This window comes from Coturnix japonica, chromosome 25, assembly GCF_001577835.2.
Source record: "Coturnix japonica isolate 7356 chromosome 25, Coturnix japonica 2.1, whole genome shotgun sequence".
NCBI classification, from domain to species: Eukaryota; Metazoa; Chordata; class Aves; order Galliformes; family Phasianidae; genus Coturnix; species Coturnix japonica.
The window spans coordinates 1,897,011-1,921,708 of NC_029540.1; the positions used below are offsets into that span (position 1 = coordinate 1,897,011).

General features: G+C 57.3%; 6 protein-coding genes across 6 annotated transcripts; 2 read left to right on the forward strand and 4 right to left on the reverse strand.

Annotated features, from left to right (window-relative positions):
- Window positions 1-29: 29 nt before the first annotated feature.
- On the reverse strand, window positions 30-3,726 carry MRPS21 (mitochondrial ribosomal protein S21). The gene is made up of 2 exons (XM_015884600.2): window positions 3,507-3,726; window positions 30-298 (listed from the first exon to the last, which is right to left on the reverse strand). The coding sequence occupies exons 1-2, from the start codon at window positions 3,587-3,589 to the stop codon at window positions 118-120; spliced, it is 264 nt and encodes an 87-aa protein (XP_015740086.1). The 5' UTR covers window positions 3,590-3,726; the 3' UTR covers window positions 30-117.
- Window positions 3,727-4,565: 839 nt separating this feature from the next.
- Window positions 4,566-7,645, reverse strand: CIART (circadian associated repressor of transcription). Its single transcript, XM_015884598.1, has 5 exons — window positions 7,439-7,645; window positions 6,306-6,551; window positions 6,116-6,191; window positions 5,458-5,536; window positions 4,566-5,333 (listed from the first exon to the last, which is right to left on the reverse strand). Exons 1-5 carry the CDS (start codon window positions 7,628-7,630, stop codon window positions 5,051-5,053), a joined length of 876 nt encoding a protein of 291 aa, XP_015740084.1. The 5' UTR covers window positions 7,631-7,645; the 3' UTR covers window positions 4,566-5,050.
- A 76-nt stretch (window positions 7,646-7,721) lies between these two features.
- Window positions 7,722-12,664, forward strand: CA14 (carbonic anhydrase 14). The gene is made up of 12 exons (XM_032449162.1): window positions 7,722-7,747; window positions 7,844-7,962; window positions 9,045-9,065; window positions 9,826-10,005; window positions 10,085-10,227; window positions 10,896-10,991; window positions 11,070-11,136; window positions 11,232-11,389; window positions 11,461-11,584; window positions 11,663-11,683; window positions 11,766-11,850; window positions 11,975-12,664. Exons 1-12 carry the CDS (start codon window positions 7,722-7,724, stop codon window positions 12,054-12,056), a joined length of 1,122 nt encoding a protein of 373 aa, XP_032305053.1. The 3' UTR covers window positions 12,057-12,664.
- On the reverse strand, window positions 12,254-17,554 carry APH1A (aph-1 homolog A, gamma-secretase subunit). The gene is made up of 7 exons (XM_015884599.1): window positions 17,409-17,554; window positions 14,863-15,033; window positions 14,525-14,598; window positions 14,313-14,435; window positions 14,094-14,221; window positions 13,514-13,637; window positions 12,254-13,111 (listed from the first exon to the last, which is right to left on the reverse strand). The coding sequence occupies exons 1-7, from the start codon at window positions 17,519-17,521 to the stop codon at window positions 13,047-13,049; spliced, it is 798 nt and encodes a 265-aa protein (XP_015740085.1). The 5' UTR covers window positions 17,522-17,554; the 3' UTR covers window positions 12,254-13,046.
- Window positions 17,555-17,699: 145 nt separating this feature from the next.
- Window positions 17,700-20,554, reverse strand: LOC116654399. The gene is given in 7 exon segments (XM_032449175.1): window positions 17,700-17,840; window positions 18,847-18,937; window positions 19,092-19,176; window positions 19,415-19,681; window positions 20,098-20,379; window positions 20,382-20,420; window positions 20,494-20,554. Coding segments are annotated over 7 exon segments (876 nt in total). The 3' UTR covers window positions 17,700-17,789.
- Window positions 20,555-22,533: 1,979 nt separating this feature from the next.
- On the forward strand, window positions 22,534-24,244 carry LOC116654392 (the record flags this gene model as incomplete). Its single annotated transcript, XM_032449163.1, is given in 5 exon segments — window positions 22,534-22,915; window positions 23,026-23,284; window positions 23,286-23,320; window positions 23,737-23,912; window positions 24,194-24,244. Coding segments are annotated over 5 exon segments (903 nt in total), but the record flags the coding sequence as incomplete, so codon positions are not given.
- Between the last annotated feature and the right edge of the window lie 454 nt (window positions 24,245-24,698).

The window sequence follows — 24,698 nt, forward strand, 5'->3', positions numbered from 1 at the left end:
CCCACCCCCAACCGCAACACCCGAGCGTGGCCGAAGCAGAGCGCTGCACACAGCATTTATTAACAGCAGCAGCACCCAAAGGACAGACGGCCATGAGGACAGACGGCTGTAACCCCGTTAGCAGCCCAGCCATGGGTCCATGCGACTCTTGCGGGCGAGGAAGGAGATCTTGCGGGCCATCTCAGTGTTGTACACACGCCTGCACGCTTCATAAGCCAAGCGCTGCCTCTTGCGACACGGCTTCTCGTAGTACCGGCCCTGCTTCACTGACTCAACGATGCCATCCTGAGACAGGATCCTGTGGGGGGAGAACATGAGTCACATTGAAGAGTGAAGCAGGAAACTTAAAGGTAGTTTAGAGAAAGAAGTAAAAGAAACTTAAAGGTAACAAGTAAAAGAAACAAGGGGCCTGGGAGCCTGGAACAGGCTGCCCAGGGAGGTTGTGGATGCCCCGTCCTTGGAGGTGTTCAAGGCCAGGTTGGATGGGGCCCTGGGCAACCTGATCTATGGGGTCTCTATGGGGATCTATGGGGTCTCCTGGGCAACCTGATCTAGTAAAGGTGTATGTTTGGTGGCCCTGCCAGGCAGGGGGGTTGGAACTACATGATCCTTGNGTGGCCCTGCCAGGCAGGGGGGTTGGAACTACATGATCCTTGAGGTCCCTTCCAACCCCGGTCATTCTGTGATTCTATGGGAGAGCAGGGAGGATGCAGATAAGGAGTGAGACCTCACGGATGAGGAGTTGCATTCCCCCTGATAAGAACAAGAGGGGGTCTGCATGCTAAAGAGCTATTGAATATGTATCAGAATTCCTAGAACTATTGACAATGTATTAGAAGTCTAAGAAATCATTGAATATGTATCAGAAATCATTGACTATGTATTAAGTGTACCTAGATCTGTGTCATGATTTTACAAGTCGGTGTGCATGTTTGGTGGAGCTATCCCCCTTGCACCCGGCGCTACGCAATGCTGGAATAAACATACCTGCTTTATAACCCATCTCTGGATTATAGAGTTTGATTCTGCAGGTCAACATCTTTCTCCTCCCTCATGGCCACTTCCTAACACAGCCCAGCTGCTTCTAATGGCCTTTATCCAGCCTATAAATCTCCCCCTTTCACTGACCCTTCTGCTTCTAATTGTCCTTTATCCAGCCTTTATATCTCCCCCTTTTGCTGCCCCTTCTGCCTGCTGAAGCTTTGCATTACAAGATCAAACCTCATTATCACTTCTTGTTCTCCCTGCTCGCCCACCCCACAATAAATGAGCTTCTTTCCTCCATGCCGAGCCCTGCATAGATCCCTGAGTATGGCAGCGCAATGCAAAGATCTGCTGTCTGCTCCCAAACTTTACAGCTGTTGCATTCTGTTCTCGTTCTTCCTCACTGCATGTGTGAGGTTGCAAGGACTCAAAGCAATCCTTCTGCTGCTGGAAGCTGAAGTCACTGCAGCTCTGCAAGTGCTTCTGACTCCATAAGAATGCAACCAAGAGTGGGCTGCAATAAGGAGGAAGGTGCCATAGAATACATTAAAGCACATAGGGATGGCCCTGGGGCTGCATAGGAAAAGCCTGGCCTTGAAGCAACCTAACACCAGCATTGTGCTACAAGACCCCAAAACAGCAGTGAGAGCTCTAGGAGTTGTTTAGGGTGCACTTGTCAGGCATTTGGGATCAGCAGAAAGCCTGCAGAGCGTCTTAGAGCAAACTGGAGAGCTCTAGGTGCAATTTAGGGTGCCTGAGACCAAACAGAAGGGTCCCAAAAGGAAGCTTCTATGACACCCCACAGCACAATGAAGCACTCTGAGAGCACTGTGATGTGCCATAGAGTACACTGGAGCACATAGGGATGCCCCTGGGGCTGCACTATTTGGCCATAGAGCAAACTGGAGAGCACTGGGTGCAATTTAAGGTGCTTGAGACCAAACAGAAGGGTCCCAATAGGAAGCTTCTAGGACACCCCACAGCACAATGAAGCACTTTGAGAGCACTATGGCGTGCCATAGAGTACATTGGAGCACATAGGGATGCCCCTGGGGCTGCACTATTTGGCCACAGAGCAAACTGGAGAGCTCTGGGTGCAATTTAGGGTGCTCGAGAGTAAACAGAAGGGTCCCAGAAGGCCCCCAGGAAGCCTGTAGGACACCCTACAGCACAATGTAGCACTCTGAGAGCACTGTGATGTGCCACAGAGTACATTGGAGCACATAGGGATGCCCCTGGGGCTGCACTATTTGGCCACAGAGCAAACTGGAGAGCTCTGGGTGCAATTTAAGGTGCTCGAGACCAAACAGAAGGATCCAAAAAGGCCCCCAGGAAGCCTGTAGGTCACCCTACAGCACAATGTAGCACACTGAGAGCACTGTGGTGTGCCATAGAGTACATTGGAACACATAGGAATGCCCCTGGGGCTGCACTTTTTGGCCACAGAGAACACTGGAGAGCTCTGGGTGCAATTTAGGGTGCTAAAGAGTAAACAGAAGGGTTCCAAAAGGCCCCCAGGAAGCCTGTAGGACACCCCACAGCACAATGAAACACTCTGAGAGCACTGTGGCATGCCATAGAGTACATTGGAGCACACAGGCACATAGGGATGCTCCTGGGGCAGCACTTTTTGGCCACAGAGCAAACTGGAGAGCTCTGGGCGCAATTTAAGGTGCTCGAGACCAAACAGAAGGGTCCCAATAGGAAGCTTCTAGGACACCCCACAGCACAATGTAGCACTCTGAGAGCACTGTGATGTACCATAGAGTACATTGGAGCACATAGGGATGCCCCTGGGGCAGCACCTTTTGGCTACAGAGCAAACTGGAGAGCTCTGGGTGCAATTTAGGGTGCTTGAGACCAAACAGAAGGGTCCCAATAGGAAGCTTCTATGACACCCCACAGCAAATTGAAGCACTTTTGAAGCACCTGTGAGTACCATAGAGTTAAATTGGAGATAAGTCCATATAGGATGCACTAGTGAATGTTCGCCTAAGTTCTACCAGAGAGAGCAATAGTGATAATTTAGGGATGCACTTGTATGATGCCATAGAGTAACAGGCAGCACATATCAATGTGTGTGACAACTGTTGATGTGCCCAATAGCAGACAATGGAAGCACATAGTCATATAGGATGCACTGTGATGTGCCATAGAGTACAATGGAGCACATAGTCATATAGGGATGCACTGTGATGTGCCATAGAGTACAATGGAGCACATAGTCATATAGGGATGCCCCTGGGGCAGCACTTTATGGCCATAATCACCTTTCCTTGACTTCACAGCCCCAATGAGCAGCAGGGCAGAGCATCGAGGCCTCATTCAGATGGCAGTATATAGGAGATGCCCTATAGATGCCCTATAGGAATCTCCCATTCCAAGGCCACAAATGGGGCCCTGAGCTCCTATAGAGCAGCCAATGCAAGTCAATGGGAGGACATAGGGGATGGGGGGGGTATGAACTCCCTTCAGTCCCACCCCTCAGCGCCCCCCGTCCAGGCCCAACCTCAGCCCCTCACCTGCTCAGCGCCCCATAGGCCGCATCTACGTTGCCGTTCTGCACCATGACGGTTCGGCCGATGAAGCGGAGGTGATTCGCCATGGCCGACGGGAACGATCCGGGATCTCCCGGTCACCCCGGAAGTACCGAGACCCCACGAAACACCGACACCGACACTCACCTCAGTGCGCCCCGGAACCGGAAATCGCTACCGGGACCGGTTGTGGGCGGGGCTTAACGCAAGGGGCGGGGCTTAACGCAAAGTGGGCGTGGCTAAGAGAAACGGGCGGAGCTTACGACACGTGTCGCTGGGTGCGTGGCTTGAATGAAAGGGGGCGTGGCTTGAGTGAAAGTGGGCGGAGCCAAGAGTGAGGCTCCGCCTCCGGGTATCCCTATGGGGTCTTGGGTAGGGGGCACTGCGTGGGGCTGGGGTCGGCTCCAGGGGATCCCTAGACCAAGGGAGACATTGGGCTTGGGGGTTATGGGGTCCTAAAGGATACAGGGCACAGGAGGAGGTACAAGTCATGGTAAGGAGCAACTGTGACTAAGGGACACTGAGCCCAAAGAGGGGATAGGGGACCCAATGGGGGATATTGGAACGGGTCCTGGAGGGATGATGGTCCAAGTGGGTATGGACACAGCAGGACTGAGGGTCCAGGGGTGGCACAAGACCCCAGGGTGACAGCAGCACCGGGGGGGGGCACTGGAGCACACTGGGGGAGGCATTGGATCCAAGGGACAGCGGCCCCAGGGGACACAGGACTCAGGGTTGATATCAGGACCCCAAATGGGGTCCAGGTTCAATGATGACAACAGAACCAGAAGACAAGGGGAGCTCCCAGGGGACACTGTGCCCCATGGGGGGAGACATGAAGTTTAGGGGACAACAGCTTCAGGAGGGCAACTGGGCCAAGGGTGGGGGGCACTGGAGGGGCACCAGGCCCAGAGGTGACACCAAGACCCAAATGGAAGCCAAGCTCAGGGGACACCAGAGCCCAAGAGGACAAAACCCACACCCCGTCAGCCCCAAAACAGCCCCCCCCCCTCCCCATATAACACCCCGAATGAGTACAGAGGATGCTGTCACAGCCCAGCCCGGCTGCTCTGCTGCCATTTATTGCTCCCACGGGGGGAACGCGTCGCGCCCCCAGACCCCACGGGGAAGGCACGAGGCCGGGGGGAGGCTGTGCTGCTGCAGGGGGGCCTGCCCCCCACCCCCATCCCCCTGTCCCCTTGTGCCCCCCAACCCCCTGGGGGTTGCAGCGAGGCCCCAAGGCACTGCGCTCGGGGTGGGGGGGGCGGCTCTGCTGCGTGTCTATGGGGTTTTAAGAGGGGGGGGTGACCCCAAATATCTGCTTCATTCGAGGTCTTTCTTGCAGTCCAGGGACGGGGCGCTGCCTCCTGCTCCCAACTTTCCAAGTAATAATTAAAAAACAAACAAACAAACAAACAAAAAATAAAACCCCAAACGAACAAACAATTAAAAACCAGAAAAAAAAAGGCCAAAAAAATAAACCCCCCAAAAAAACCAAAACGAAGAGAAAAATCCAACGTTGGGGACGGTCACACATCAGGTGTTGTAGGGAGAGCCCCAGTCCGGGTGGGGAGGGGGCACTTGGGGTGTGTTGTCCCTGTTGGTGTCGTCTCTGTTGTTACCCCTGATGTTGTCCCCGATGTCCCCCCTGATGTCCCCGATGTTGCGCCGTCCCCGTGTGCGCTGTGACGGTCACGAAGAAGCAGGAGGACCCCAACGGGGTCGGGATCGGGGCCGGCTTTGGGGGCGACGTGGGGGAACCACACTTTGAGCATCACCTCCACCTGCAGCAGGGTCCCCAGGTAGCGCGCGCTGTGGGGCGGAGGGGGGCCCCGTCAGCCCCCAGCCCCACAATGGGGAGCATTTAGGGGAGGGGGACTGTGGAGCCCCTCATAGAGAGGAGACCCTTGGGGTTGTTTGGGGGGTGGGTACTCACCCCATTTCAGGCTTCTGCAGGACACCAATGATCCGCTGGATTCTGTCCATGGCCACACTCTGCTGGAAGCTGCTGAGCCCTGCGGGGTGGGATCCCCCCATCCCATGGGGTGAGTTTGGGGACACCATGGGGGGACACTGGGATGGAGCTCCCTTGCATAAATCCCCATCCCATGGTCTGAGTTTGGGGACACCATGGGGGGACACTGGGATGGAGCTCCCTTGTATAAATCCCCATCCCATGGGGTGAGTTTGGGGACACCATGGGGACACAGGGATGGAGCTCCCTTGCATAAATCCCCATCCCATGGTCTGAGTTTGGGGACACCATGGGGGGACACAGGGATGAAGCTCCCTTGCATAAATTCCCATCCCATAGGACAACCCTGAGGGCACTGTGGGGACAGAATCACTGTGCCATAATCCCTGTCCCATAAGGTGGACATAGGAACGTAAAGATGAGACCCCGTATCATAAATCTCAGTACTATGGAGCAGGTTTTGGGGTGGCTGTGTAGGGGACCACGGGGATGGAACTAAGTTCCCATCCTATGGGGAAGGGAGGGGGAGGGGGGTATAGGGGACACCATGGGGACGTGGTGGTGGAACTCCCATGCCATAAATCCCTATGCCATGGTTTTAGGATCATGGGGCACCCACCTTTGTCATATCTCCCCATGCGCAGCCCATTGAGCAGCTCTGTCAGAGGGCGGATGAAGCCCCGCAGCTCCCGGCACTGTGAGGAGGAGGAGGAGAAAGATGAAGGCCACCATCCCTATGAGACCCCCCAACAACCCCCACAATGGATTTGGGTGGGTCAACACTGCTTTTTTTCACCCCAAAAACTCACTTTTTGGGCAAACAGCCGGTCACCATCACTGGGGGGGGTGGTGCTGTGCCAAGCACCCCCATCTCCATCCTTTGGCCTCTTGGCACCACGTGGCAACTGGGGCAGCTCTGGGTCCCCCCCAGCCTTTCTCTTACGGCCCCGTTCAGACCGGGGGGGCCCTGGGGGGGTTCTGGGGGGGGTCTCAGTCCTGATGCCATCACCAGAACCAGGGGAGCGCTGGGAGGGTTCCATGGGGGTCGGAATCACCTGGAAAAGGGGAAATCAATGGGGTGTGGGGGGGAAGATGGGCAGTTTATCCTCTTTATTTTTTGGCCCTTCTTACTAATATATCTTGTCTTTTAACCTTTTTTTGTCTTTTTTTTCACCTTTTCTTCTTTTTATCTTTTATTCCATTCATCTTTTACTTCTTATTACCTATGAAATAGCATTTCTCCTGTAACCCACTGAGCTCTTTCAGCCCTTCTAACCCCAGTACCACCTTTACATCCCCTTTACATCCCCTTTATACCCCCTTATACCTCTTTATATCCCCCTGTACCCCCTTATACCCCTTTATATCCCCTTTATACACTCTTACACCCCCTTTATGCCCCCTTTACATCCCCTTTATACCCCCTTATACCTCTTTATATCCCCCTATACCCCCCTTATACCCCTTTATATCCTCTTTATACACTCTTATACCCCCTTTATGCCCCCTTTACATCCCCCTTATATCCCCCTATACCCCTTTACATCCCCCTTATACCTCTTTATACCCCCTTTATACACTCTTATACCCCTTTATGCCCCCTTTACATCCCCTTGATACCCCTTATACCCCCCTATACCCCTTTATATCCCCCTTATACCCCTTTACATATCCCCTATACCCCTTTACATCCCCCTTATACCCCCCTATACCCCTTTATACACTCTTATACCCCCTTTATGCCCCCTTTACATCCCCTTTATAACCTTTATACCCCCCTATACCCCTTTATACCTCCATATACCCCATTATACCCCTTTAAACCCCCCTATACCCCATTACACCCCTTTATACCCCGATCCTCCCCTCTCCATTCCCGGTTCCCCTCCCCCTGTCCCCTTTTACCCCCCACCCCCACTCCAGCCGCCCCTCACCCACCCACCTGCCGGCAGCAGCCGCTTGGGCCGGGCCGTGCCCGCCCGGTTCCGGTTCTCCCGGTCCCTCCGTCCCGGTCTCGTTCCCGTTCGTTCTGTCCCGGTACCGGCGCCGGTTCCGCCCCGGCTGCGGTTACCCCACGCGTACACGTGCGCGGCCGCACGTGCCTCCACCGTGGCCCCGCCCCTTGACATCCCATTGGCTGTCGCACCCCTGGTAGTGGGCGTGGCCTCCTCTTGTGGCCACACCCCTTTTATCTGATTGGCTGCCGCCGCCGCACGCTGCGCCTAATGCGGACGCTGCCCGCAGGCGATTGGTTGGGAGGGTGGGGCCGTGGCCACGCCCCTCCATGTGGCGGGGCGGCGGTGTGACGCGGCGCAGCGCCCTCTAGCGGCCGGAGGAGGTAACGCAGGGGGTGGCGGGGAGCGGGGGGGGGCCTCAATGGACCGGTCCGGTTCGGCCCACGTTACCGGAACCTTCAGGAAGAGCCCACAGCGGTCCCGTCCCGCCGGTACTACGGGACGGAGCTCAGTACCGCCCACCTTCCTTTCAGCCAATGGGAGCGCGGCGTCTATCTCAGCGCCGTTACATAATGGGGTGGGGGGTGGGGGGCAGGCGCGTGTGCGCCCACGTGGGGGCGGGCGCGGGCGCGGGACGCGCACGTTGGGGCGCGGGAACGCAGCGTGGGGGTGGGGCGGAGCTTTATCAGACCCTCCTCTCCATCCCCCCCCTTCTGTTGCCCTCCCCTTGTATCATCCCCCACTTGCTCCCCCAGTACCATCTCAGTGCCCCCCCAGTGCTCCCAATACCCAGCGGCTGCCCACAAGTGCCCCCCACCCAATGCCTCCCAATTACCCCATAGGGTGCCCCCCCAATTACCTCCCATGTGCCCCCACCAAACCCTAACAACCCCTCCAGCACACAGAGCCCCCAAGTCCCACTACCCATAACGTTCCCCCCTTGAGCCCTTCCCCATCATTCCCCAGTACCATCTCAATGCCCTCCCCAGTGCCTCCCAGCTACCCCAGCGGCCTGCCCCATAAGTGCCCCCCACCCAATGCCTCCATATTTACCCCCATAGTGTTCCCCACATATGCCCCCCAAACCCTACAACCCCTCCAGCACACAGAGCCCCCCCAAGTCCTCACTACCCCCATAACGTTCCCTCCCTACCCCACAGCGCCACAATGCCCCCCCTCCAACCCAACGCCCCCCTTCCATCCCATTGGACCCCCCTCACCCTCCCTCCCACCGCCCTGCTCCGCTCCTCCATCCCTCCCCATCCTCATTCCCACCTCCACGGGGGGGAGGAATTCCCAAGGGGGGGGTATTTAAGGCCGGGCAGCAGCACCCAGCAGCTCCCCCCCCCCCACCATGCTGCGTGCCCTCCTGCTGCTGGGGGCTCTGTGCCCTGCTCTGCCTGATGGTGAGTGCCCCCCCCCCCCCAATTTTGCCCATTTCTGCAGGAATTCACCCTATTTTGCAGCTCCCCATTGATGTCAACCCTTCCGTGTGGCCGTGGGGAAGGGTCCGGGGATCCCCTGGGTTGGGGGACCCCCTTAAAGCCCTGTACCCCCCTTCAGAGTTCCCCAACAGCTCTGCTTCCTCCACAGGTTCCCATTGGACGTATGAGGGTGAGTGGGGTCCATGCAGCAGCACTGGGGTGAGCCCCCCCGTACAGGCACCTCAGTGGCACCTGGGGTCACCCCAGTTCCCCATTGCCTTTGCTTTGGGTGCCTCATTCCCACCCCAAATCCCCATTGCCCCCCTCCAGACACCTCAATGGAACGCGGGGTCACCCCACCCCAAATCCCTATTGCCCCCCCCCCAACACCTCACTGTAACTCAGGGTCCAGCCCCAATGTTGCCGCAGAGCAGAAGGGTCCCCCTAAATAGGAAGGTGCTCCGTGGGCAACCACCCCCATAAACCTCATCCCACCCATAGTAAGAAGCTGCTGGATGGATGATGGGGCCCCCACACCACCCCCCCTTCAATACCAAGACCCCAATGGGCCCATTGTACTCCTTTATATAAGGCTCAGGGCCCCGCTTCGGCTGCCAAATCCAATTAGGGTCCATCCACGGCCAAATCCCCGTTAAACCCCTTGGTGGGGATGGGGACCCCACGGGTGCCACTTGCTATGGGGTCAGAGCAGGTCGTCTGAGTGGCTGCTTTTGTCCCTGCTTCACCAGCTGGAAAAATGTCCCCAGATTAGTGGTGGCACCAGGCTGGGAACGTCACCGATGTCCCCAAGGGGCCAGATTTTGGGAGGGCAAAAACAATGGCTTTTGGGGGGAAAACAACAGCATTTAGGTCCACGTGATGCTCTGGGTGTGCTATAGGGCTATGGGGAGCGCTGGCCCTATTGGGGTCCTCATGCTGTCACCCCACAGGTCCCCAAGGGCAGCATCACTGGTCTGAGGGACACTCTGCATGCGGGGGCCAATCCCAATCCCCCATTGACATTACAACGCAGAGGGTGCTACATGACCCCTCACTGCCCCCCATCCGCCCTATGGGGTACAACCACCCCCTTGTCCCCACCTTCAGCCTCACCAACAACGGCCACACAGGTAAGAACAGAGTCTGGGGGAGGTGGTGGGGGTCCCATCACAGCCCTTCTCAGCCCCCACATTGTGGTATTACTTGCAGTGATGCTGGCTCTGCCACCCACCCTACGCCTGGAGGGGCTGCCCCGAAGCTTTGCTGCTGTACAGCTCCACTTTCATTGGGGTCGGAGTGGTCATACAGAGGGGGCTGAGCACCTCCTAGATGGGCACCGGGCACCCGCAGAGGTATAAGGGGTGTGTGGGAATGGGTTTGGGTGTGAGAAATGGGCTCAGGAATGGGTATGGATGTGGGAAATGGTATGGGAACAGGTGTGGGAATGGGTTTGGGTGTGGGAAATGGGCTCAGGAATGGGTATGGATGTGGGAAGTGGTATGGGAACAGGTATGGGAATGGGTTTGGGTGTGGGAAATGGTATGGGAATGGGTAGAGGGGTGGGAAAAGGTATGGGAACTGGCACAGGAATGGGTCTGGGTGTGGGAAATGGTATGGGAACAGGTAGAGGAATGTGTCCAAGTGAGGGAAATGGGTGCAGGAATGGGTTTGGGTGTGGGGATCAACATGGGAATGGTAAAGGGTCTGGGAAATGGCATGGGAATGGTGTAGGAACGGATATGAGAAATGGGCTCTGGGATGGGTCTGGGTGCAGCAAGGGGTAGGTGAATGGCTCTAGGTCTGGGAAATGGCATGGGAATGGGTATGGGAATGAGTGTGGGTATGGGAATGAGTGCAAGAATAGGTCCAGGTGCAAGAAACAGCATGGGAATGGGTGTGGGGGATGGATATAGGTGCAAAAACCAGCACAGAATGGGCCCAGGATGGGACAGGGGCAGGATGTGGGGTAGGGTGTGGGGCACAGGGCACAGCTGGGGGTCCCAGCCCCACGGTGCTGCAGATGCATGTGGTGCACTACGACGCGGAGCGCTACGCCAACGCCAGCGAGGCGCAGCACCACGCAGCCGGGCTGGCCGTGCTTGGAGTCCTATTGGAGGTATGGGGTTGGGTACAGCCCCCCAACCACCCCCCAGCCCTACAGCACAGCTCTGAGCCCCTCTTATCCCCCCTTAAGGTTGGTGATGAACCCAACGCCGCCTACGCCAACATCCTGAGCCATTTGGGCAGCATCCGCTACGCTGGTGAGACGGCGGCGTGCGAGCGAGAGGGCAGCGCATAGGAGACAACAGAGGGGACAGTGCAGGCAAGGGGGACCCCACACTGCTGTCCCTTGCAGGGCAGACAACGTCCATCCCCTCCTTCAACGTGCAGGAGCTGCTGCCCAAGCGCCTGGACCGCTATTACCGCTACAATGGGTCCCTGACCACCCCGCCGTGCTTGCAGAGCGTGATTTGGACCGTGTTCCAGCAGCCTGTCCGCATCAGCATGGCACAGGTACAGCTTTGGGGGCTTTTGGGGTTGTTGGGGTGAGGAATGAGGTTGCAGCCAGTCTGTTCCCATTGCAGCTGGAGCAGCTGCAGGGTTCCCTGTATGCTACAGCAGCTGATGAGCCCTCAGTTGAACACCTGGAGGACAATTTTAGGGACCCCCAAGACCTCAACCAGCGTCCAGTGTTGGCATCCTTCAGCAGTAAGAATTAAGCTCGGGGATGGATGCAGGGGACCCCACGAAGGCCCTCAGCACTCAGTTTGGGCTCTTCTCTTGCAGGTTCCCAGGGGTATTCAACAGGTAAAGCACAACCACGGCAGCTCTTAGGGGTGGGGGTCACCCCTTTCTTGCCCTGAGCCCCCCTCTGTGGGGTCACACACAGGTGAAGTCATTGCCATCGTTTTTGGTACCGTCCTCGGCTGCTTCGGCCTCTTCCTCGCTGTTCACTTTGTGAACAAACGGCTTTGGTGAGAGACCCCCATAATGAACCCTCACCACCAAAGAGGAGGGTTTGTGGTGGGGGGGCCCACACTGGGACCCCCCCCAAATCCTCATGGAGGGTCTCATCCTGGCCATTCTCTTGCAAGGCAGCACCCAGAAGACCCAGGAACAGGACGTCGTTTTCAAGGCCTCCTCCCGACGCGCGGCTTCAGATGAGAGTCACCAACCCTGAGCCAGGAAGGGCCCCCCTTAGGATGAGTGTAGTGGGGCTCAGCCCTCCAAAAGGGGCCCCCATTGGAAGTAAAGCCCCTTCCCAACCCCACAGCTGGGGGGGCTGGAGGCAGATCAAGTTGCAGAGCACTGATCCCCATTCCCCCCTCCCCAAATTTCACCCCCATCCCAGAAAAATCTCGGTGCCATGAATGCTCATCACTATTAAAAGGGTTTTACTTTGAATCAAAAAAATAATTTAAGACTCCTTCCCTCCCCCAGATCACAAAGCAGCTCCCAGACACTTGGAAATATAATAATAACAAAACAGAATGGGAGAGCAGCAAGCTGGGGAGGGCAGAGCAGCCCCCAACCCCTTGCTGGTTATAGGAGGGAGGGGGGCTCTGTGCCCTCAAAACAGAGATCATCCCAAAAACAAAAGGGGAATGGGAGAGTGGGATTGAACACTGGGGAGGGGGGTGGTCCCAGAGTCACAGCCCAGAGCCCCTCAATGGGGAGGGTGAAGGAGGGGGGTCCTCTCCCCCATGCCTGGGGGGCACTGCAGCAGCCCCAGAGGCACCTGGATCTTCTCCCAATGCTCACCCTCAGAGATACCCTGTAAAAGTCTAATGAGAAGTCACTAACAAAGCTAATGGGAGCGCTATGGCCAGAGGTGCCCATGAGGCTACAGCATGGCACCGGGCAGAAACTGCCCCTATAGGTGCTCAGAGTGGGCAGTAGGGAAGGGATGGGGCTGGGAGCAGAGTTTGTGCCCCAGCTCTGGGTCAGGGTGGGCAAGAGGGTTGTTCAGTGGGGCTGCACTGGGGCTGAGCTGAACCCAGCAGAGCCATCTGGGAGCTCCAGAGGAGCAAACCTTCCCCAGGCTGCCCTGGCACCGCTTGGAGCCTCACAGCCTCAGCATAAGTGAAGGCAGTACTGAGACCTCCCAGCTGGCAAAAACAGGGCACTTGGGTATCGAGGCGGTGCAGGCAGGCAGGGCTGCTGTCGCTGCTCAGTCCTCAAAAGGCACCTGCAGTGCTGAGTACATCATCACTCTGCTGTCATCCTCCTGCTTGCCTGGGGAGGGAGTCCCAGAAAGGAAGGAAGAAGATGAGCGTTTAGCAACAGAGAGAGTGGGGCTGTTTTGGGGTTGGGGCTTAATATAAGTCCCCCAAAAGCCAGGAGATGCAGCTGCTGCTTGGGGACAGGCAGGCAGGTCCAGGTGACACCCATCCTCCCACATCCCCTCAGTTGATGCCACCCAAAGCCCACAGATCTCCCTGCACCCTGGCAGCAGGGGATGACCCACCCAAATGCCCACAGGGCACAGAACCATATGAGATCCCGAGCTGGAAAGGACCCATAAGGATCACTGAATCCAACTCTTAGCTCCACACAAAAATCAGACCACAAACAACCACATTTAGCTGCATTGACACCCCATATCAGATGCCCCTCCCTGCCCAGCCCACTTCTTACAGGAGAGGCACTTGAGGATGTTGTGGAAGGAGCCCCCAGCTGTGAAGAAGGCCCAGATGCCCATACAGAAGGTGATGATGTAAATGGGGACCAGGCTGGCCACGTACCAGGGGTTCAGGAATGTCTGCAGAGGCAGAGAACAGTTAGGAACATTACCACCTACCAGCCACACCAGGCACCTCCAAGGCCCTTGTGATTTGGAATATAGAAAGGGGAGCCCTCCTCTCATGTAGCTGCTTCCAAGCACGGTGGTGCTCCGGTAAGCCTGGCTAAAACTCCTGCCTACAAGTTTCCCACCAGGGGCTTAGCAAATAATCCTCCAGCTGACCCGCAGCCCTCCACTAACCCTGCTTAAATCCCACATCCCCAAGCCACAGCACAACAGGTTGCCCTGGCCACAAGCTGCACAAGGGAGACAGGAATTGCCCCACACCTCTGAAGCAGAGAGGGAGCCTGAGACCCCAGGTGGGGGTCCTTATAATCCCCTCCCTGCCCCCAGATGGGCACCTGATGACACCCAGCTTTACCTGGGGGACAGCTTTTGGTGCAGAGGTAGTCTGCTCCAGTATACCAAACTCACCAGCCCCGACGTAACGAGGTGACTGATGACAACCAGCCCCAAGCACCAGTAACGGCGTTTTTCACAGGCGTCAAAGAAAATCACTCCCCAGAAGGTGTGGAGCAAAACGACGGCCATGGTAAGGAATGCTGCGGGAAGAGGGTGACACAGAACCCCTTTAGAGCCCCCCACGCTTCCCTGCTGTGGTGGGGCAGGACCCAAGCCAGCCCCCAGCCTCACCCGAGGTGATGAAATAGTACGGTGAGTCCCCATGGATCCCAACGATGCCCGGCCCAATGGAGTCTGCCAGGATATTAATGACTGAGAACACGCCACTGATGATGCCAAAGGACAGACCTGACACTGCAGAGGGGACAATGACATCAGCTATGACCAACTGTGACTGTGCTGTATGCAGTGCCCACCTGATGCCTGCTTGGTTCTATGCTCACCGTACGCCATCTGCTTGAGAGAGATGGGTGACCGGCCGTCCTCGCTGATCGTAGCCAGGCCTTCATCTGCTTTCCTGCTTGGGCAGAAGGGAAAGTGTGAGGAGGTGGGGAGGAACAGGGCCTGAGTGGGGATCTGCCCTGCTTTGTTAAACAGGATGGAATGGGGGTGGTTATAACCAAGTCTGGAGTGAAGCTCCAGTGCAGGATCTAAGGAGGAAGAATCTTTGTGGATAAAAATCAGAGATCAGCAGTGATCACATATACCAGAAAGTCAATACACAGCTTGAAAGGACTCAGGCTGAGGGAGTGAGGAGTGCTGCCCATGGATGGGCCCTTACTTGAGCAGCTTGTAGTAGGCAAATCTGAAAGCCTCCTGCAGCAGGACGGAGACAGCAGCTCCAAAGATGAGGAGGCCATACTGAAGTCTGGCATTGCCCTGGTCGCTGAGATGGACTGAAATGAACCAGATGAGAGAAGCCAGGAGCAGTGAGACCAGCCAGAAAAACGCCCTGCAAAGAGAGAACAGCGGGCTGAGACAGGGAACCCCAGCAGCACTTCCAATCAAGATCTATGACACACTGAGCCATCAGCTGCTGCTGTGGTTTGTTTTGGCTCCAGGTCACACGTTCAGCATGGGAAGTTTTTGGTGGCAGTGTCTGCTGTTTGATCACTGTCACGTGAGCTGTAACAATCTGCCCGAGGAAGCTCACAGCTGAAAATCAAACAGATTTGAAGACAGAAATCTTCCTTTCTCTCTCAGGGCCACGTCAAGCTTTTCTGCAGACAGCTGCTGCCCTAGGGAGCAGGGAAAGGTGCTCAGTTCTGCACCTGAGGAAGGTTCAGTCAAGGGTTGCACAGTCAAGATGAGAACAAGTGAGAAAGGGTCAGCTCAGAGCCACCCCTGTCTCCTTCCCAGACAGAGAAGCCCTGCATTAACCCATGGCAGCGGCAAAGCCCTGGCAGGAGCCGTGATCTGGGGACCAACCATGACAGATAACACTTCCCCTGGTGGGGTGGGGGAGGCACAAAGGGGCCATGCCACCAAACCTGCCCCAGTAACAGCACCAGGCCAGGCACAACAGGCCAGACTCCCAAGGAGAGGAGGCCTTGCATCCCTGCTGCATCCCCACCTGCCCTCCCACAACCCCCCAAAGATCCCCAGAGCCACCAACACCCCACAGCCCCCCAAGGCCCTTTCCAGGCCCACCAGGCAGCACCTCAGGCCCTTCAATACCCCCACAGCCCTCCCACACCCACCTCAATGGGCCCTGAAGTCCCACTCAGCCCCCCAGCGGACCTCAGTACCACCCCCCCCCTTAGCTGCTCCTGGTCCCCCCCACGGTCCCCAGACAACCCCTGTGGGTCCCCAGCAGCCCCTCAAGCGCCTTCCTATGGGCCCTAAAGGCTCCCAAATACCCCCTATGGGCCTTAAAGGCCCCAGTACCCCCTATGGACCCTAAAGGCCCCCAATACCCCCTATGGGCCTTAAAGGCCCCCAGTACCCCCGATGGGCTCTAAAGGCCCTCAATACCCCCTATGGACCCTAAAGGCCCCCAATACCCCCTACGGACCCTAAAGGCCCCCAAGTACCCCCTATGGACCCTAAAGGCCCCCAATACCCCCTAGGGACCCTAAAGGCCCCCAATACCCGCTATTGGCCCTAAAGGCCCCCAGTAACCCCTATGGACCCTAAAGGCCCCCAAGTACCCCCTATGGGCCCTAAAGGCCCCCAATACCCAATATGGGCCCTAAAGGCCCCCAATACCCCCTATGGGCCTTACAGGCCCCCAGTACCCCCTATGGGCCCTAAAGGCCCCCAGTACCCCCTATGGGCCCTAAAGGCCCCCAGTACCCCCTATGGGCCCTAAAGGCCCCCAGTACCCCTTATGGGCCCTAAAGGCCCCCAGTACCCCCTATGGGCCCTAAAGGCCCCCAGTACCCCCTATGGGCCCTAAAGGCCCCCAACACCCCCTAGGGACCCTAAAGGCCCCCAATAGCCCCTATGGACCCTAAAGGCCCCCAAGTACCCCCTATGGGCCTTAAAGGCCCCCAGTAACCCCTATGGACCCTAAAGGACCTCAAGTACCCCCTATGGGCCTTAAAGGCCCCCAATACCCCCTATGGACCCTAAAGGTCCCCATGTACCTTCTATGGGCCTTAAAGGCCTCTAATACCCCCTATGGACCCTGAAGGCCCCCAATACCTCTATGGGCCCTAAAGGCCCCCAATACCCCCCATGGAACTTAAAGGCCTCTAATACCCCCTATGGACCCTGAAGGCCCCCAATACCCCTATGGGCCCTAAAGATCCCCAATAACCCCTATGGACCCTAAAGGTCCCCAAGTACCTTCTATGGGCCTTAAAGGCCTCTAATACCCCCTATGGACCCTGAAGGCCCCCAATACCTCTATGGGCCCTAAAGGCCCCCAATACCCCCCATGGAACTTAAAGGCCTCTAATACCCCCTATGGGCCCTAAAGATCCCCAATAACCCCTATGGACCCTAAAGGTCCCCAAGTACCTTCTATGGGTCTTAAAGGCCTCTAATACCCCCTAAGAACCGTAAAGGCCCCCAAGTACCCAATATGGGCCTTAAAGGCCTCTAATACCCCCAGTGGGCCTTAAAGGCCCCCAATACCCCCTATGGGCCCTAAAGGCCCCCAAGTACCCCCTATGGGCCTTAAAGGCCCCCAAGTACCTTCTATGGGTCTTAAAGGCCCCCAGTACTCTCTATGGGTCTTAAAGGCCCCCAGTACTCCCTATGGGCCCTAAAGGCCCCCCAGTAACTCCTAGGGACCCTAAAGGCCCCCAGTAACCCCTATGGACCCTAAAGACCCCCAATACCCCCCTCAGAGCCCTCCCCCCGCCCCAGGCCCACTCTCACCCCGCCACCAGGATAATGACCCGCAGCGGTTCCGCCGCCACCGTTAACAACACGAGGGCGAGCGCTGGGCCGAAGGCGATCCCGGCACAACCGAAGAACACGGCGGCCCCCATGGCGGCCTGGGGGGGGGGCGGGGGGCGGAGAGGCCGCGGGGCACGACGGAAGTTGTAGGCCGGGATAGAGCGGAGAGCGGACAGCGCCCCCTGGCGGTGGGAGGTCTCATTACAATGAATAGGGTCGGTGTGGGGTGGGTTGGGGGGACGGAACGAGAGCAGCACGCTGTGGGTCGGGTTGTTTTTGAGGCTTAAAGGCCTTTATTTCTTTGTCTTTTGGGTAAAGCGGCCGGGGAAGCCACAGTATGGGCTATGGGGACTGGTGGTGTCATGGCAGTGTGGATCCGGATAGGGGGAGGTGTGCGTACATCAGCTCTCCCTATAGCACCAGCACCATTGCTGTGGCTCCAGCCCTATTATATCCTCTGTCACCTCCCACCATCTTCACAAGGGCCTCATTATACCCCCACACAGTCCCCCATGGAACCTCCACATGGAACCCATTGCCACCCTCATTGCTCCCCATTGCTCCCCATCATCGCTCATGTCCCCCCGTTGCCACCCATTGCCCCTCACTGCCACTCCATTGTCCCCATCATTCCCCACATCCCCCCATTGCCACCCGTGGCCCCTCATTGCCCCCATTTGTTTCCCACATCCCCCCCCATTGCCACCCTCATTGCTCCCCATTGCTCCCCATCATCCCTCATGTCCTCCCATTGCCACCTATTGCCCCTCACTGACACCCCATTGTCCCCCATTATCCCCTACATCCCCTATTGCCACCCGTGGCCCCTCATTGCCCCCATTTGTTTCCCACATCCCCCTCATTGCCATCCATTGCCCCTCACTGCCCCCATTTGTCTCCCACATCCCCCCATTGCCACCCTCATTGCTCCCCATTACTCTCCATCATCCCTCACGTCCCCCCATTGCCACCCATTGCCCCTCACTGACACCCCATTGTCTCCCATTATCCCCTACATCCCCCCACTGCCACCCAGTGCCCCTCATTGCCCCCATTTGTCTCCCACATCCCCCCTCATTGCCACCCATTGCCCCTCATTGTCACCCACTGTCCCTCATTGCCACTCCATTGTCCCCATCACCCCTCACATCTCCCCACTGACACCCATTGCCCCTCACTGACACCCCATTGTCCCCCATTATCCCCTACATCCCCCATTGCCACCTGTGGCCCCTCATTGCCCTCATTTATTTCCCATATGCCCCCCCCCCACTGCCCCTCATTGCCCCTCATTGCCCCTCATTGCCCCTCATTGCCTCTCATTGCCCCTCATTTACACCCCATTGCCCCCCTTTGTCCCCCACATCCCCTCACTGTCCACCACTGTCCACCCCACCACCCCCACCAGGACCCCCACCTGTGTTCCTGGAGGCTCTGGGACCGTTGGCTGATGGCCTGATGATGGGACAGGAACATGGCTCCAGCACTGGGCTGGGGTGATGGGGAGGTAGAAGATGGAGGGAAAATGAGGGTGGGGGCAATTGAGGATGGTGGAACTGGATGCAGCAGCCCCATAGGGGTACACAGGACAGTGGGGGTCAGCAGGGGCTGGAGGACACCCCCTCCCTGCCCCACTCCTTACCTGCCCATGTAGGGAGGAGGCAGCAGGTGCTGAGGCAGAGGCTGAGCAGCAGCAGCAGCATCCCAGCCATGGCCATTCCCACAGTGCTAGGCAGTGGGCAGCCACCTGGGGACCAACCTGTGTCCCATCACTGCCACACAGACTGCTTTGTCCCCCAATGGACCCCATTGCCTCCTCTCATGACCCCACAACAGCCACAATGATCCCATTGACCCCCACATTACTCTCCTCTGATCCCCATCCCTGTATTACACCAGTTTCTCCCCCCACGTGGCTGGAAGGAGCTACAAAGAGGGTTCACCCCACCCTCCTTTCCCCCCCATCCTTCCAACCCTGTGCTTACCTACCGCCTCATGCATCTCTGTGCTCCTCTGAATGTGGGGCCCAGAAGCATTGAAGTGAACCTCACAGAGCCCCCCCGGCCCCCCAGGGCTGAGCAGCAGCTCTGTGCTGTTCCCCAGCCCCAGCACCTCCTGGGGACGGTCCCCCCTTGGCCAGGAGATGATGATGGGGCCACCAGAGGCACCCACAGCACAGACTGCATTGAGGGGGGAATGGGGGGACCCACGGGCGGCCAGAACCTGCACCCAGCTGTGGGTCCTCCAGCTGTCTGCAGAAAGAGAGCTCAGTGGGGACCCCCATATAGTGCCAGGGGGTGTGGGGGGGTCTGTTTCAGGGAGGGACATGGGGGTCACAATCACTGGGGGAGGCACAAGGGTCCATTTCAATAGGGAGGATGTGGAAGGTGGACAACACGCAATGGGGGAGCTTTGGGGTTAAACTCATGGGGGGTCCATGGGGGTCTCATTTAGTGGGGTGACATGGGGGGTGTCCCACACAGTGAGGGCAGCATGGAGAGTCCCAACCAATGGAGAGATGTGGGGGTCCCGACCCATTGGAGGGCATGGAGATGCCCTTTGGTGGGGAGGAGGAGGGGGCTGTGTGAGGTGAGGAGGGGTCCCACTCAGTGGTTATGATGGTGTTCCCATCCAATGGATCCTTGGGGGTCCCCCCACACTTTCCTACCTCCCACCAGCAGCACGGTGCCATTGCCAAACTGCAGCTTGGAGCCGGTGGAAGCCGCACAGAGGTATAGAGCAGCGTCCTTGGGGTGAGCAGCCTGGATGTGCAGCACAGCGTAATCCCTCTGACACTCACAGGAGAATCCATCCTGCTTTCCATCTATGCAGCTCAGAAGCAGTCGGGGCGGCTCTCCGGGGCTGCGTTGGAACCACTGCACTTTACCTGCACCATCCATCTTCCTATCTGCAACGCATCTGATGCTCACTTCATCCCCAGGTGGGATGGGATGGGATCCGGCTGCCACAGCTCCAGCAGTTCTGCAGGGACTGAGTTGGGGTCACCACCAGCCCCAACCCCAGCACCCTGTTAGCATTAAGACCCCCCAGCCCCAATACACACCCATGCACAGCGGCAGCAGCCTCACAGCCACCACCATGAAGGAGGAACCCCCCGGTGCCATCAGTGATGTGCAGCCCTTCTGCAGGGCGCTGCTCAAAGCATTGGCCCTGGCAGCAGCGTTTCCTGGCCACGTGGATACCACATAACCATCAGAGTCACTTTTTTCCTATAAGGGTAGGTCATGGTGTCCCCAGGAGGGTTGTGAGGTCTCTATGAGGATCGTGGCGTCCCCACGTGGCTTGGATGTCTCCATAAGGGATGGAGTGTCCGCATGAGGAATATGGTGTCCCAAAAGGAATCAGCCCCATAAGTGGCACAGTGGCCTCATGAGGGTTTCAGTGTCCCCACGAGTTCTCCAGGTCCCGCATGAAGAGTCTCAGTGTTCCCCATGAGAGTCTCAGTGTCCCCATGAGGGTCTCAGTGTCCCCATGAGAGTCTCAGTGTCCCCATGAGGGTTTCAGTATCCCCATGAGGGTCTCAGTGTCCCCATGAGAGTCTCAGTGTCCCCACGAGTGTCTCAGTGTCCCCATGAGAGTCTCAGTGTCCCCATGAGGGTCTCAATGTCCCCATGAAGGTCTCAGTGTCCCCATATGGATCTCAATGCTCCTGTGAGGTTCGTGGTGTCCCCATGAGTGTTGTGGCCTCTCCAGGAGGATGATGGTGACCCCACATGGAAGTGGTGCCCCCAGGAGAGTTGCAGTGGCCCTATAAGGACCGTGCTGTCCCCACAGGGATCATATCCTGCTCTGGGTTTGCAGGATCACACCCCAGCTCTCAAGCCAAGTACTGTGTGGGACTCATATTTAGGGGTGAAAACACAAGTATTTGGGTTTTTAACCTCCTCTGCAATGCTCAGGGCTGGAGATGGCCCCTCAAGGACCCTCTGCCCCCCACCTATGGGGTGAAAGAAAGCAGTCCCAGCACCCAGCACTGCCAACCACAGTGTGCTGCAGTGCCAAAGACCTTCTGGGGATGAAAATCCCCCCCCTGCTGCCATCCTCACCTCGGGTTCTCACCAAAGTGGCCTTCAAAGGGCAAAGGACTGAAGGCAGTTTTGCTCCCCTGGCGCTGCCCGCCCTGCTCTGTTGTTGTGGTCGAGCAAAGACGGCAAGATGCTGGAAACCCAACGGTCTGAGGGCAGCAAGAAGGGTGGGGGATGGCAACAACGGGGGCTGTGTGCAAGCAAACAACAGCAAGGTGACAAAACAACAGAGGGGGGGGGGGATAAAATGAGCGAGGTGAATGTGAACCACATGGAGCTCAAATGAGCTGCCCTCACCCCACCCATGACCCCCAGCAGCCCATGTCCCCCCTGTCTCTCTGCATCCCCCACCCCCTGATGTCCTGCATGGGCACCATCTCTGTCCCCTTCCCAAAGTTACCCCCTCCCCTCTTTGTGTGCCCCTAAATGCAACCCGGGCGCATTGGGTGTCACATCAGCCATAACCTCGGCTGCAGGATGCGGCCCAGGAAGGCTCCTCCTCGGCCTCAGGGTCCCGTCCCACCCCAAGTCTCCCACTCAGAGCTCTCTGCAAGAGCTGAGAGCAGCCTGAAGCCGTGCAGCTGAGCTCAGCTCCATCCAAGCATGCCCTGCAGCCCAGCCGGTGCCATTCTGCTGCTGCCCGGTATGTGCTGCCCCAGCCCCATTTTCTGCTCCCTGTAGCTCTTAGCATTGGCTGAGTGGTCCAAGCAGAGGGAGGGGGGCTCACATTGGTGTGATTTGATGTAGGGTTTGGTTTCTCCATGATATTTGCTTTTAGCCTTAAATTCTCAGTGCGATCTCTGTTGCAGTTCGGATGCAATGGCGGATCCACTGAGCACCGCTGCCTTCCCTCCCCGTGTCCCACCTTCAACATGGGGATGACACCCCTCACCCAGGGCAGGGCAGCTCTGCGTAGCACCATCTCAGACCCACAGAATTCCCTTTCCCCATAGGATTTGTGCTGGTGTTGAGGCAGCACTGAGCTCTGGGGGCAGCAATCAGCACCCATCAAAGGGCTCCGAGTTGCCAAATGCCAGTAAAACCCCAAATGGCCCCGATTTGGGGCTTGCCCCACACTCAGACCCTCTCACCCCATAGGAGCTGCTTTGGCAAAGATATGGATCCTGCAGAGCCCTGCACAGCTTTGGGTCCGCCCTGGGCACACAGCAGAGCTGAACTGCAGCACTGATAGAGACCGGATTGCGGATCGGCTTTGGGATGTGAATTGGTACCGGGAGCTGCAGGGCAACAGGTTGCACTCCATCTATCAGAGCTTGAATTCCTCACGTTCAGATGGAAAATACTCCGTGATGGTGAGAGCAGAGGGATTGTTTTCCCTTTACATCAGCGCTGTGCAGCTGGAGGACTCTGGCTTTTATTACTGCAGTTCCACCGCTTATCCCTTTGAGTTTGGGAATGGCACCAGGCTGGTGGTCACAGGTGAGTATTGGGACATCCTGGGGACAAAGCAGGTGGGGGATGAGGACACAGCTCGGTGCTGCAGGGCTCCGGCACTGCCATCACCCCATCAATGTCCCCATTGCCTGCAGGTGCTGCAGAGCCCACTCTCTCCATCCTGCTGCCTATGGATATGGAGCTGCGTGAGCCACCCTCAGCTGCCATCCCTCTGCTCTGCCACCTCTATGATGTCCCTGAGGGATGGGACATCATCCATTGGCACCACAGCAATGTCAGTCACCCGGTGATGGCCGCCTCTATGGATGAACGTAGTGGCTGGAGCCTCACCTGGCTCACAGCTGAGCAGTGGGATGGCACCGTGGGGTGCACAGCCATGCAGAGCAGCACAGGCCATCACTGTGACCACCAGCCAGCCCAGCAGCACAGGTCAGCTCCCATTGCTCTGCTCTATCCCCTGCTTGCATGGATATAACTATGGGTACCATGGGGTACAGCTTTGCTCTGTGCTCACTGGGTCCAGGGATGCTTCAGCTCTGCACTCTGTAGCAAAACCCACTCAGTGAAGGACATGGGGATGGCACTGAGCCCGTTGTTCCCCCTCCCAACAGACCCCAGCCCCTATCAGCCCATCCCACCCCAATTCTGCCATCTGTTCCCCATTGGGTGCACTCTGGAAACCCCTTTCCCCCATCTCCTCACATCCCCATGTGCTGAAATCCCCCACTGCTGCACAGCCCAGTGCTCCAACCATGCTCCAATCCTCCCATCCCACCCTTACATCAATCATAACCATTATGTGACCACTACAAAACCCATCCCCATGTTCCCCCCCCACCCTACAGCACAGTGCCTGCAGTGGCTGCCGGTGGTTCTGCTGCCCTCAGTCCTCACCATCACCATCCAACTGATGCTGCAGCTCTGCACAAAGCCCTACAATGGGGGTCCCGGAGCCCCACAGCCCCCCCGGCAGTGCAGACCCCCACTACCACCCCATTGAGCTACAGAACGAAGCCAGGAGGTGAGTTGCCCCCCCATCCTGGGCTGCCTGATTTATATCTCTTTCCCTCCTCCCCCTTTTTTGCCTTTATTTTTCTCTCTTTTAACCCTTTTTTACTCTTTTTCTTCTCCTCCTTTTGCCCTTTCTACTCTTTTTCCCCTCCCCCAGCCCTGCTCTGCTTCCTCTTACACCCCAGAACCCCCCCCTTAAGATTCAGCTGTGAGCATTGCTGTGGGACATAGGGGCACTCATTTCTTCCCACGTGTGTTTTAACACCTCCCCCTCCTCTCCCTGTGTTGCAGACCGAGTATGCAGAGGTGGCACTGAGATCCCCTTCCCCATGCATGCAATGAGAGACCACAAGCAAAGGGAGACCACAGAGAACGGCTCAGGGTGATGGGACCCCGCACTGTGAGGGTCTGCAGCTCTATGGGAACTGTGCAAAAAGACCCATGAAGTTTGGGGGAAATCTCCACCGAGGGGATTTCAATGCATGGCCCCATCCGTATTGGGGTGTGCAGCCCCACAGCCCTGGGGTGCTGAGTTCCCCACTGTTGTTTCCTTATTCTGAGGGGAGAAAATGTGGTTATTTTATGTCACATCCAAAGTGAGCGATGGGGGGTGATGGCATTACCACCATGCAGAGCACTGGAAAAACCCACTGCAGGCTTTTTTCAACCCAAAGTGCTCTGGAAAAGAACTGTCCTCTCCATGCAATGCCAGATACCCAGCACACCCTGAGCAGTCCCAAAGCCCTTTTAGCCCCCCTCCATGCCCCCTAAGAGCCCTATGAGGGGTCTGCTGTGT

Excerpts from the sequence above, each read along its gene's own strand:
- CA14 (XM_032449162.1), top strand. The coding sequence starts at position 7,722 with ATGCGGACGCTGCCCGCAGGCGATTG. Across the intron at positions 9,066-9,825 it reads TTCCCATTGGACGTATGAGG|GTCCCCAAGGGCAGCATCAC; the intron begins GTGAGTGGGGTC and ends GTCACCCCACAG. Across the intron at positions 10,992-11,069 it reads TGCTTGGAGTCCTATTGGAG|GTTGGTGATGAACCCAACGC; the intron begins GTATGGGGTTGG and ends TCCCCCCTTAAG.
- CIART (XM_015884598.1), bottom strand. The coding sequence starts at position 7,630 with ATGGGATGTCAAGGGGCGGGGCCACGGTGGAGGCACGTGCGGCCGCGC. Across the intron at positions 6,552-7,438 it reads CAAGCGGCTGCTGCCGGCAG|GTGATTCCGACCCCCATGGA; the intron begins GTGGGTGGGTGA and ends CCCCTTTTCCAG. Across the intron at positions 6,192-6,305 it reads ACCGGCTGTTTGCCCAAAAA|TGCCGGGAGCTGCGGGGCTT; the intron begins GTGAGTTTTTGG and ends TCCTCCTCACAG.
- APH1A (XM_015884599.1), bottom strand. The coding sequence starts at position 17,521 with ATGGGGGCCGCCGTGTTCTTCGGTTGTGCCGGGATCGCCTTCGGCCCA. Across the intron at positions 14,222-14,312 it reads GTACTATTTCATCACCTCGG|CATTCCTTACCATGGCCGTC; the intron begins GTGAGGCTGGGG and ends CTCTTCCCGCAG. Across the intron at positions 13,112-13,513 it reads CATCCTCAAGTGCCTCTCCT|GCAAGCAGGAGGATGACAGC; the intron begins GTAAGAAGTGGG and ends CTCCCTCCCCAG.
- MRPS21 (XM_015884600.2), bottom strand. The coding sequence starts at position 3,589 with ATGGCGAATCACCTCCGCTTCATCGGCCGAACCGTCATGGTGCAGAAC. Across the intron at positions 299-3,506 it reads GCCTATGGGGCGCTGAGCAG|GATCCTGTCTCAGGATGGCA; the intron begins GTGAGGGGCTGA and ends CTCCCCCCACAG.